The sequence below is a fragment of the Lithobates pipiens genome, unplaced genomic scaffold, assembly GCF_037356315.1.
Source record: "Lithobates pipiens isolate NorthernLeopardFrog02 unplaced genomic scaffold, aLitPip1_a1.2 Scaffold_13, whole genome shotgun sequence".
Lineage (NCBI taxonomy): Eukaryota > Metazoa > Chordata > Amphibia > Anura > Ranidae > Lithobates > Lithobates pipiens.
The window spans coordinates 287,789,177-287,801,873 of NW_027507718.1; the positions used below are offsets into that span (position 1 = coordinate 287,789,177).

The 12,697-nt window shown below is 39.4% G+C and overlaps 1 protein-coding gene across 5 annotated transcripts in view; it reads right to left on the reverse strand.

The window, feature by feature from the left end:
- The window catches only part of EGF (epidermal growth factor), a 198,747-nt gene that overhangs the window by 48,463 nt on the left and 137,587 nt on the right, over positions 1-12,697 (reverse strand). For all 5 annotated transcript variants that reach the window (XM_077476716.1, XM_077476717.1, XM_077476715.1 and 2 more), the window contains 2 exons: positions 7,606-7,728; positions 1,069-1,219 (listed from right to left, as the gene is read on the reverse strand). In XM_077476716.1, coding sequence (XP_077332842.1) covers positions 1,069-1,219; positions 7,606-7,728 — 274 coding nt within the window. The remainder of the gene's footprint in view (positions 1-1,068; positions 1,220-7,605; positions 7,729-12,697) is intronic.

Sequence of the window (12,697 nt, forward strand, 5' to 3'; positions counted from 1 at the left end):
GGATCAGTAAGGACATTTTACCCTGTTAGAGCAAATTGGACCATGCTATGATGTTTTTTTTTTTTTTGCCTTCCTCTGGATTAACTGTGGGTATAGGATAGGGTTGCCCCCTTTTCTTCAAGCCAAACCCAAACACTTTAGCGGCCTGGGACACCTTTAGGTGCCCTAAGGAGAGGAGTATTGTGGTGCGCATAGCGCTAACATTGGGTGTGCCCAAATTGCTCTTGCTGACATCATTGCCCTGCCCCCAATGATGGTGAACCCCCAGAGAGCTGCCTGCAGCTCCCAGAGGGCAACAGATTTGTGTTTGACTATCTTGGCTACCTGGGGAGCCACAGCCCAGTCTGGATAACGTGTCCGGGTTTCAGTATGCCTGAAACCCGGACACATGATTCAAAACCTGGACTGTCTGAGTGAATCCCGTATAGGTGGCAACCCTAGTATAGGATTGTGTTTAGGCGCTGCCATCTTAACGAAGGGAAGCAGGCAGTAGAGCCTTGCGGCTTCACTGCCCGTTTCCTACTGTGCATGCGCGAGTCACACTGCGCTTTGTGAATGGGCCCGTTGTTTTCTGGGGGACACACATGTGAAGGCAACGGGGCTGCTCGCTGAAGAGGAGGAAGCTCTATGGAATAGGCAGATTAGGAAGACTGCCTAGCAACAGGGGTTTCTGGTAAGTTAAAAAAAAAATCTAATTTTATTTTTTTTAAGAATATTAATGCTATTTTTTATCTTAGGGTGGCCCTCTTCTTTAACAACTATAACGAAGATCGAAAGGGAGAAGAGATCTTTCCAATTCTTCTCCACGCCATTCAAAACTGTTTGTTAGAGCCAAGGTTTAATAGGTTAACTAGAAGATACAGGGTGCCCCGTGTTAATGCATGACCTGTAATTGTGAACAATTTAACAAAAAGGATGAAAATATGTTATAAAGAAGGATTATATACTGGAAAAATCAGCCAAAAAAAAAAGTGACCTAAAGGGAGGAGAGCAATGTATACACAATAAAAAGTCCAAGCAGATACACCTGGTTACCGGTAAATGACAGATCTAATTCCATTGACTTACATGCATCCATATTCTTCTACTGCTGGTAAGTAGATGCACACGCCCCCATTATGACAGTAGTCATCATAGAATTCAGGGCAATTCTGTATATAGCCGCTACCTGAAGAGTTGTATACGGTTGTAAAAAAAGTGCTGGTAGGTGTGGTCAACTCTGAAAATAATGTAATATTCAAACATTAGCAAAAAACAAACCATTATTCCAACCTCTCACAATATATACCAATGTGGTCCACACTATAGCATGTAAGAGATATATTACAAGCCATTTAGCATGGCAGTCATCTAAAATTGAACTACATTAAACCAATTACACCATCTCCCATAAACGCAAGTCCGTGTACATTAACAATACAGGATTACTGTAAACATATGCAGGATGATATAACCTGCTTATGTTATAAAATGGTGTTATAAAATCATTTTTTATCCTTTCCATCATTTGCCACTTTGTTTGGATTTCCAATCAGACACCCAGCTGTGTCAATACAGAGGTTGTTCCAACCACTAAGGTGTGCTGGAGGGTCTCTGAACACTGTTCGCATGACATGAGGGTCAGTGGAAGCCTTCCCATGCTGAAGTAATACATAAGGCAGGGTCAGATTACAATCATGTGCCCTCAATAGTTTTGCACCTTTCACCATAATGTAAATTTGAATGCGTTAATCAATCCAAAACAGAAATGTAATGATATTGCAGCTTACCAATCCTTAAATGTAGTGGCTGCATTCATTTTCTTTTTTAGGCTTTTTTCCTTTATTTTTAACTTGGCGATCTGACTACTTACACACTTCCTGCCTTAGGGTGTCTCCACTCTGGATTGAGGAGCAACAGAGACACCTTTGGACAGCAGCAGTGTCAATCTGAGCACATGGTAGTGTTAGAAGGCCTAGAACATGTAGATCAGTGATTCTCAACCAGGGTTCCGTGGAACCTTAGGGTTCCTCCAGAGGTTGCTAGGGGTTCCTTAAGCATTGGCCAATTTCTCCTCTCAGATAAGGTCCCACTGACACCATTGATCTTTTTAGCTATCTCTAAGGAGGTAATTCTTCCCAATGACCACAAGTGTAAGGACCATTCCTCCCACTGACCATCACACTATTGTATCATGAGTTGTAGATTTCTAATTTTTAGCAGTTGTTCCCTGAGACCGGAGAACTATTTCAAGGGTTCCTCCGTGTTGAAAAGGTTCAGAAAGACTGATGTAGATGGACTTTACTAACAAATTAAAGCAGAACTTTAGCTAACAAATTAAGTGAAATAAAATGCAGTCTAATCCTATAGATTATAGTTATAAGGACATGTGAATCGTCTGTAATACCATTTAAGGTGCCACTAACAAAAATAAAATTACAATGCAAATGAGTGTATATGAATGGTGGTGATACCTTCTGCTAAACAGGGTGAGCAGGGTGGAACTAAACACCCCTCAATCCAATGTTGCATCACAGATCCCTTAGGAACTTCAGCTAACACTTATAAAGTAGTTACAGCAACAGTTTTTTTTTCCTTTTAGGGTAAAGATTTTACATAAATAAATAAAAGTGACCATTAAGCACCCCTGTCAGTGTCAACCCTCTAACTGCCACCTTTGCTGAACAGCTTGGTCTGCTAAAGGAAGTTGAAACATAACAGACTTACTGGCCGGATCAACAGATAAAGGAAAAAAGCCTTTAAAGAAAACCATGTTTACCTTGTTTACTTGAAGCTCATTTGTAAGTAGTGGGATCGTGTGATTGCCACAACTTGGCTGATTATGCCATACTACCAGTATGTCCAAAAGCTTATATGCTGATATTTATTTCCTAGACATGTATTTTGCATAAACTCCTGAAGAAGTGAACAGAGAGTCATGAAAAGAGTTGGGTTTTTAAATGCAAATTGCCAACTATGTATCTATATATGAAATATATGAACTGTTTAATGTCCATTGTTCATGATGTATTTATATTTGGAATGTATTTATAATATAATTATGACTGTGAAGAAAATGATGTCTTCATTTTATATATACTATAAATTAGCTCTATATATTTTTCAACTGATTTTTATTGTGTCTATAATGTGTAGTTATGTGTATTTGCCATACAGTACTTTCATGCATGAATCGCTTCTTTTAACCGCTTGCCGACCGGCTCACGCCGATATAAGTCGACAGAAGGGCACATACAGGCAGATTAAAATACCTGTACGTTGCCCTTTAAGCCCGCCGCGACCTCCGTGAGTGTGATCATGGGTCCCGCGGACTCAGTGTCATCGGGGACACCCGCGATCGTCTCACAGAGAGGAAGAGCGGGGAAATGCTGACAGGACACTGATCACAGCTCCTTGTAATCCGGAGCGGTGCTCAGTGTAGCCCCCCCCCCCACAGTTAGAATCACTCCCTAGGACACACTTCACCCTTACAGCTCCCCCTAGTGATTAACCACTTCACTGCCAGTCACATTTACACAGTAATCAATGCATTTTTAATCGCACTGATCTCTGTATAAATGTGAATGGTCCCAAAATAGCGCAAAAAGTGTCCGATCTGTCCGCCATAATGTTGCAGTCATGATAAAAATCGCTGATCACCGCCATTACTAGTAAAAAAAAAAAATTATTAATAAAAATGCCATAAAACTATCCCCTATTTTGTAGATGCTCTAACTTTTGCGCAAAACAATCAATAAACGCTTACAGGCATACCCCACTTTTAAATACACAATGGGGTTTATTTACTAAAGCTGGAAAGTGCAAAATCAGGCTCCCTTCTGCATAGAAACCAATAAGCTTCTAAACCCCAGATTGTTCAATTAAGCTTTGGTAATAAAACCTGGAAGCTCATTGGTTTCTATGCAGAAGTGAGCCTGATTTTGCACTTTCCAGCTTTGCTAAAAAAAAAACATTGTGTACTTAAAAGTGGGGTATGCCTGTATTGCGATTTTTTTTACCAAAAATATGTAGAAGAATACGTATCGACCTAACCTGAGGAAAAAAAAATTATATATTTTTGGGGATATTATAGCAAAAAGTAAAAAATAATGCAATTTTTTTCAAAATTGTCACAATTTTTTTGTTTATAGCGAAAAAAAAAAAGAAGAGATGATCAAATACCACCAAAAGAAAGCTCTATTTGTGGGGGGAAAGGATGCCATGTAGCGTGGCCACGCAATTGTCAGTTTAAGCGACGCAGTGCCGAATCGCAAAAAAAACGCTCTGGTCTTTTGTCAGCCAAATGGTCCGGGGATTCAGTGGTTAAAGTTCCAGGGCGAATGCTTTGATATTTTGTACATGCCCTTTTGGTGCTCTAGATCACATTTTATTTTATTAAAAAAAGGAAATAAATGCCGCCGCCACATCTAAAAATTGCTAAGCTGCAATGTAAAAAATGTCTTGATTTTGGGTTAAATACCAATTGTATGTAGCAACTGATACCCCTATTTCCACAATAAAGGAAAGGATAACAGAACACCAGAGGACCAAGAAGTGGAAGGTAAAAAATGTCTTAGACAGAACAGGTAAGAACAATTAAATGGGTTGTAACAACTTGTACTGTGCACTTCAACTCATATATGCTATATTATACAGCAAATACATCACGGAGCTATATAATTTATTATTTTCTGATAATAATGAGGCTTTCAGTTTTAGGCTGAATCTGGTCACTATATTCTGGGGATTCTGGATATGCACTTAGAAATTTGGGCATAAAAGAAAAGATTTGCATAGCTCCACTTACCTCCCTTTTTTTATTTATGATAGATGCTGTGACATTTTAAGAAGGTAATCATAGCGCAAAATAACGCATATTTTGACAAATGTAGGAGTTGGAATGAAAATGTATGAACTGGTAATACCCCTTGTCCTTAGTAACCGCTTCACACACTTGCCCTGGATATATGTCATGGCACCTCAGTAAAAGAATGCAGGGCTTAGTGGGAATGGGTCAGAGCTTTACAGCACTGTGACTCCAGCACATTTATGTCATAGCTCCACTACGACTAGGCTTTGCAGAGGTACTGACAAGAGCTTTAGTCCAATCTGTGTGTTGCGAGTATTTACCAAAGGAATACAGACTATTCACTTAGCAAAATGAATGTTCACTTTGTAGCGTTTATTTTGCAACGTGACTTTTTACTTAGTGTAGTGATTAAGGTTTATAAGAAGTGTTAATGGCAAAATCATCCAACTATTTGCAAGCAAAAATCCTTAAGTTCTTTTTTTTCCCTTAATTACAGTAATACCTTGGATTGCGAGAATAATTTGTTCCAGAAACATGCTTGTAATCCAAAGCACTTGTATATCAAAGCGAATTACCCCATAAGAAATAATGGAAACTCAGGTGATTTGTTCCACAACCATTTTTTCATATAAAAATGATTACGGCAATACAAAATACAGTATAAAGTGTACTGTAAAAATAAAAAAAAATTAACCTGCACTTCAAAAGACAGTACAGTATAAAATGTACTGCAAAAATAAAACAAATTAACCTGCACTTTGCCTTTTAAAAAAAGAAGGATCACAGTTTTAATGTAAAAAAAAAAAAAGACACAGTAAAGCTGTTGGTGTACAGAATACAGTACTGTATATGGCCAGAGGGCCAGTGGCTCTGGTGGCTCCCAACGCTTCCTGGAGAACTTGGGGACACTGTGGAACTGTTGACGTCCCTTCTGGGTACTCCGACCGTGCGTTACACCCGCCCCACCCACCTGGGAGTGTCTCCAAGTTCTCCAGGAAGCACTGGGAGTCACCAGCGCCCCGGACCTCTGGCCACATACAGTACTGCATACACCAGCGACACTACTGTATGTATACATCAGTGGCTTTACTGTATACAACAGCAGATTTACTGTACGTACACACCAGCAACTTTGCTGTATGTGTACACTAGCAGCTTTATTGTATACAACAGTGGATTTACTGTACATATACACCAGCGGCTTTACTGTATATAACAGCGGATTTACTGTAAGTAAACACCAGCAGCTTTACTGTACGTACACACCAGCAGCTTTATTGTATACAACAGTGGATTTACTGTACATATACACCAATATGTTGTTTGTCTTGCAAAACGCTTGTATAGTGCATTACCAGTGGCGGCCGCTCACACTAATCCATGCGTCCGGCCCCTAATCTACATGCAGGACGCCAGACACATGGATTTCAATTTGTTTTGGGTTTTTTAAGTACATGATTAGAACCTGAGGCTCTAATTGGCTTAAAAAGCGATGGGCTTGGGGCGTAGAGCACTGCGCCCTGAGCCCACCCAGTTGTGTGACATTAGCAAATCAATATTTCCTAATGTATTCCTGTTTCTCCTCCTAAGTCCTAACTCCTGATTGGCCAGGAGGAGAAGAAATCGCCGGGAGTCAGGAGGAGACGCAGAGGGGGAAACTGCCAAAGCCATGACCTGGGACAGTGGGGGTAAGTGGCGATCGATCGAGTGCTGGAGGTGGGGGGTAGGTGAATGTTTGGGTGGGGCCCCCCCCCAAGAAAGTTGAGGACCAGATGCCACTGCACGTTACTCGCAAACCAAGGTATTACTATTTCCCTTACCTGTAATGGGGTATTGAAGGTGAAAACAGTGTCACGTTATTTACAAGAAAGATCTGTAATTTTAACATGCATATTTAACTGCTCATCTCACCCCTTCATGTTGTATTGGTTCCTACATATGTAGGTGACATGAGCTCCAACCCTATAACCATGTGCTTGTAAAAAATGATCCGCTCATCCTCAACATAATGACTGTATAAAAGTTCATTTCATTGAATCACAATCATGACAGTGCATGTTCAGACTGTGCTGTTTCTCAGCATTACTGTTTGCTTTTAACAGAGCCCATAAAATGGTTTTAAACAGGCACTTTGTTTGGGATGTGCTAATCGTTTCATGAGGATGTACTTTTAACAAGTACTAGCATACTACCTCTATTTCAAGGGTAGCTGTAACCACTATACATTTTAGCATCACAATCTATGTCCATGAGCTGTTCAACTACTGTATGTTATGTATGTTACTGGAAATAAGTAAAAACACATACATAATTAATAACATAGTGGCTGCATTTATATATACTCAAAAAGCATTAAGCTTAAAAAAAAACAACAACAAAAAAAAAAACTTTAAATGTAGATTAAAGAAATAGAGTAATGCCTTTACTTTCTAAATGATAGGAAGAGTAATCATGGTCATAAAAAGGATTAAATAACACACTTCATAGTACATCAAAATTTTAAAGGCGTAAATGAATAGCATAATACAATATGAAGAAAAAGGGAACTGTGAACAATTTATATAGTTAATCACTTAAATCTCTAACACTGGATGTCAATTACGCCAAATGAAAAGAAGTGGAAAATGAAGAGACTTAAGAAACAATCATGATTATGGAGATTTCAGAAGATTATTCCCAAACAGCAGCAGGAGACATATGAACAGCTTATTAACTATGCAGGGATTCCATGGCTCCACTGTAAGACTTCTTTGGTTAACCACTATCCCTGTGCTCACTTTGCTTTCCCGGTGTCAGACTTCTGTGAAAAAACTCACCCAGGCAGTTAGCGGCAGTTCCAGGAACCCCATTACTACATATGCAGGTGTAATTCCCCGGTGTGTTTGTGCAGGGGAACTCATCTCCACATCCGTGAGTGCCCTGGGTGCATTCATCAATATCTACCACACAAAGGCATACAGTAAATAAGATTATAATACAGACTATGACAACATAGAATCATATATTTTATGTACATATGTGTATTATTTGTGTTAGTAAATTTTACCAGCTTACTTATATTACACGAAAGAGGTTTTATTCAACGACATCTTATACAGTGTTAGTACATTGGGTAAAAGCATGGCAGTTTTGTGTCTGATGGGCTGCACTAAGCTCTCCATGTAATGTATCATATAATAAATCATAGATGACAAGCTCTGTACTCCTGTACTACAACAGCAATTAGTGCAGTTCAAACACCTGAAGACATTTCATACATGTGTAAAGACTTAACAATGCAAAGACATGCCTCTTCCCATTAAAACAAAGTGCTCTTATCCCTTATGCTGTACTGCCTTAACTTAATGGATGCCTACACCCAGTGGTGGCAGCTTCTGGTATCTGTTCAAATTTTGTTCAAAAAGTCTTCTGACTGCACCCACACAGTAGCTCCTTAGCCCTTGTACACACGGTCGGAGATTTCGACTACCAAATCCGTAATTCCGACCGATTAATACCGGAACATCGGAAATTGTCGGAACATCCGATTGTACATAACGTGATGGCGTTATTTCGTTAGACGGGACTTCATTCAGGCTAGTAGCCAATAGCTTTGGTCTAGGAATTTGATCTGAGCATGCGTGGCACCTTGTCCGTCGGAGTAGGCTACACATGATCGGAGTATGTCCGATAGGAGCATTTTGTCTGAAAATTTTACCGGCAAGTTGGAAAACTTGGTCCGTCGGATATTCCGACGGAAACAGTCCGATGCAGACCACACACAGTCGGAATATCCGACAAAATGGTCCGATAGGACACATTCCGTCGGAATCTCCGACCGTGTGTACAAGGGCTTAGACTTCTGTGGGTCTGTGCCCAATGGCAAGAGACAGGGATAGTTTCATAGAAGACTATGGGATGCTAATGTACAGACATGGCCAGCATACAGAATGCTTTTGAAACAGGATGTAGACAAAAATTGGAGGCCACTGGATCAAGGTGGGTATGCCTCTTAGGGGTGCACTTTTTTAAAGTGTACTTTTTCTTTTAGGCTTGTCCCATGCATTGCTATGTCACAGCTAGAGCAATGCATGGTACACACATGATATGTAGCCATGACCCACTCAAAGAATGATCTCCAACAAGACCCAGCACATATTATAAATTTTTACATAAAAACGACTTTATACTTTACAGGTCCTTCCTTCTCTTGTTCTGCAACATGTAGACATACACTTGAATTCAACATCTTATAAATATGTACATCCAGCTTCTACTTGTTTGAGATATACAAGCTTGTTTTCTAGCATCCAAAGACTGGCCATGACGCCTCTTTTTTTGATTGGGGCAGAACAGCATCAAATTAGACAGCAAGACCTCTCTTACCAAGCTGACATGGAAGGAATAGGGATGGGACTCATATGACACAAAGGCATGACTCACTCATAGAATGATCTCCAACAAACACTAGTAAAGTATTATTAACTTTAGTAGTAAAGTATGTTTTAACTTTTTATCTTCACAAGTTAAAATACTTACTGGTATTTTAACTTGTGGGCACCCCTTGTACACATATGGGTACAAAAGGGGACAGCATGGGAAAAAGATCCCTACCTGTATTAGAGTTCCTTTCCTCCGAGCCATTTTAACACTCTATACCACCCCCATGGTGGCAGTCAAACTCCTGCATTCCTTATCTTTAACATTCCTGATCTTAAATGGTACCTGCAAAGATTGTCCTTTGTCCACACTGCTTTTTTTATCTTGGTACAGAACCACCAGTCTCTAATTTTCATCACAATCTGGATATCTCCTGAATTATCATACAAAACAGAAATTCTACTATCTCCCTATATGCCGACAATGTCCTTCTAATACAAAACAAACCCACATGTATCACCACCAAATCTTTATAAGAAGTTAGAGGAATATGGCTCCTTGTGGGAATACAGAATTAACAACACCAAAACTGAAGCACTTCCTATCAATGTTAGAGCTCCCCACTTTGGTCAGCTGGAAATTAATTTTAACTATAGCTGAAAGGCAGATTCCATTTCGTACCTAAGTGTACACATCATGCCTACTTATTGGTCTCTCTATAAACAAAACTTCCCCCCCTTATGCAAAGATATAGCACACAAATGGAAAACACATCCTCTATCTCTACTGAAATGAATTGCAACAATTAGGATGTCTATCATTCCTCAATGTCTCTATTTATTTAAAACACTTCCTATTAGGGTTCCTTTAAAGATCTTGCAAAAATTCAGATTGCCTTCATAAAGTGATTGTAAATCAATTTTTTTTAAAATAACAAACATGTTATACTTACCTGCTTGAGTAGCCCCAATCTTCCTCTTCTCAGGTCCCCATTTGGCTCTTCTGGCTCTTCCTCTTCTCGGTGTGCTACCAGAGGAAGCTGCTTCCTATTATGGCACACCTGCGGGGCTTGATCCCGAGCCATGCTGCCTGCATCCATAGACACAGACAGTGCGGCCTGGCCCAGCCCTCCACTACTTCGTCAAAGGATTTGATTGAAAGCAACATGAGCTAATGGCTCCTGCTGTTGCCTCTCTATCCTGGGAGGAGGGACAGAGAAGAGAGAGGAGAGCCGTTGCTCTAGGGTACAGCACTGGATTTACATTAGACTAAGGTGTGTATAAGGGGGAACTTGGGGGGGGGGGGGGTGGTTGAAAAAGCTACATTAATGTAAAAAAAACCTTCTACCTATACAACCACTTTCATCTCATATGGAACTACATGACATCTTTAGAGGGCTGCTTTGCACACCTAAATCCCAATGAAGTGTTGAAATTATGGATATAACAGAATATTATTTTGCAGTCCACTTGAGACATCTGGTGTCTTGGGCCATGTTCTGGTCCTAGAACTCCTGGACAGAACCTGAGTACATTTGGCTGGTGCTCATTCACCCCAACTCTTTGCCCTGCAGCTCAGGATACACAATATCAGACTCCAAACGTCTGGCTTCAATGCAATTCACTAAACTTATCTGGTGGCAAACCAAAGACAAATTCAATTTGACATCTACAAAATCATTGTTGACTTCCTTTTTCTGCACTCTGGGTATCCCTGATAACTCACAAATAGCCTTGGAGATTGTGCCCTTGCCTAGATTCTATGCTTCTTCTGTTCTCCAAATTACAGGATAAATATAACCTCCCTTCCTCAACCTTTTACAGTTATGTCCAAATCCAAAACTTTGCCCAGTTTTATATGAAATACTTTAAATTCAATCAGCTCACGCCCTTGTCGAAGTTCTGCAGGGAGGATGAGTGATATATTCAAAACAATGAGTACATTTCTTGAACATCCTTATATGTTGGTTGGAAAAGGTAGGGGGGGCATGAATTTCCCTTGAAGATTTGGCTAATGTCCTGTCTACTCTATATAACATCTTAATGTATTGGTATTATACTGTACTTAATGTATCTCATAAATTCCACAGTCAGTAACATGGCCCACTTAGCAGTGGGGCTAATTATAACATATCTGGTGGTCTTGCTCTGGCACCACATCTTTCTGGGGGGAAGCCGTTGCTTTGCTCTCAAAACTAGGGAAAACTTTTATCACTTTAGACCTTCTGACACACCTATTGGATCTCCCTATTTGAAGTGTAGAAAGTGTTTTTAAAAAAAAATTATTTCCCATATTCTAACAGAGACACAATTCCAGATAAACACTAAATGGACAACTTCCCCTACTTTGCATGACTTATTGAATAACATCAAAGAAGTAAGATTACTGAAACACCTAAGGCAAGATTGCACAACACATTGGACAAATTTAATGCTGTGTCGGGCATTTGAAGCACCCGATTTAAAGCATACGCTGACCTTCCTCTGTAATTTCATTGTGCACTAGATGGTTCCCTTTTCCCCACATATTCCTGCCCCATTTTCTCTAACCATTCCCTCACTCCTTCCCTTACATCTCTTTTTTTATGTTTCTTTCTTTTTGTATTGTTTCTCCACTGGTGTTATAACTAAGTCAATACTACCTGTCCTCCACATACTAACAGATGTTGTTTACCAGAAGGGCAATGTTGACCTAAATTCCTATATAGCCCTATTGAGCATGTTATGTACTGTGATCTATCATGTTTCACATGAAAGAGAGTTTGTTACCCTTGTATGTAGATCTCTCCATGTATCTTGTTATTTAACAAAATTCCTACCTAAATAAATTCTTAAAAAAAAAAAAAAATTCTTAACATAAAAAAAGAACTACTAGCATGGCACGAGTTGCTGAGCTGAGTGATAGCAGACTATTTTAAAGCAGCACGTATATGTAACATAATGCTCATATACTGCATATGATTAGCTGATAAAATGAAGAGTAAGGCACAATCCTGTCCTACTCGAATGAGATGCGCAATGAACTGTTAAAAAATATAACAGAGTTAAAACATTTTTTAACCTAAAACATGTAACCCAAATAAGAGTGTTCCTTATTGTAGAGTGCGTGTGTCAGTGTCAGTTCAATGACTCTCATGACTATTCATCAGAACCAGTTATTTGATGAGTTTAACTACTGGGTCATTCTTGATTTGAGCCTTGTATTCATATTAAAGATTTCCAATAAATCTATGCACTTGTTCCATTTGTATCTATTTTGTTACAGCTGCCAAAGGAAATGAAGAGAAATGCAGATATAAGCACGAAAAAATCTTAGGCTTTAGCCATTGATCTGAGGCTAAGGCAATATTCTCTTGACTGTAAGCTATGGAAGAAACCATTAACAAATAAATAGAATAGAGTTTTTATGCTACATAATCATGTCATCTTTTCTTTATATTCTGAATATATTATATATTATAATAAGCAATGCACTTCAATTTGCAGACATCTCTAGAGCCAGATGTAATGGCGTATAATGAGCACTATCTTAACTGAATGACTATCCTCA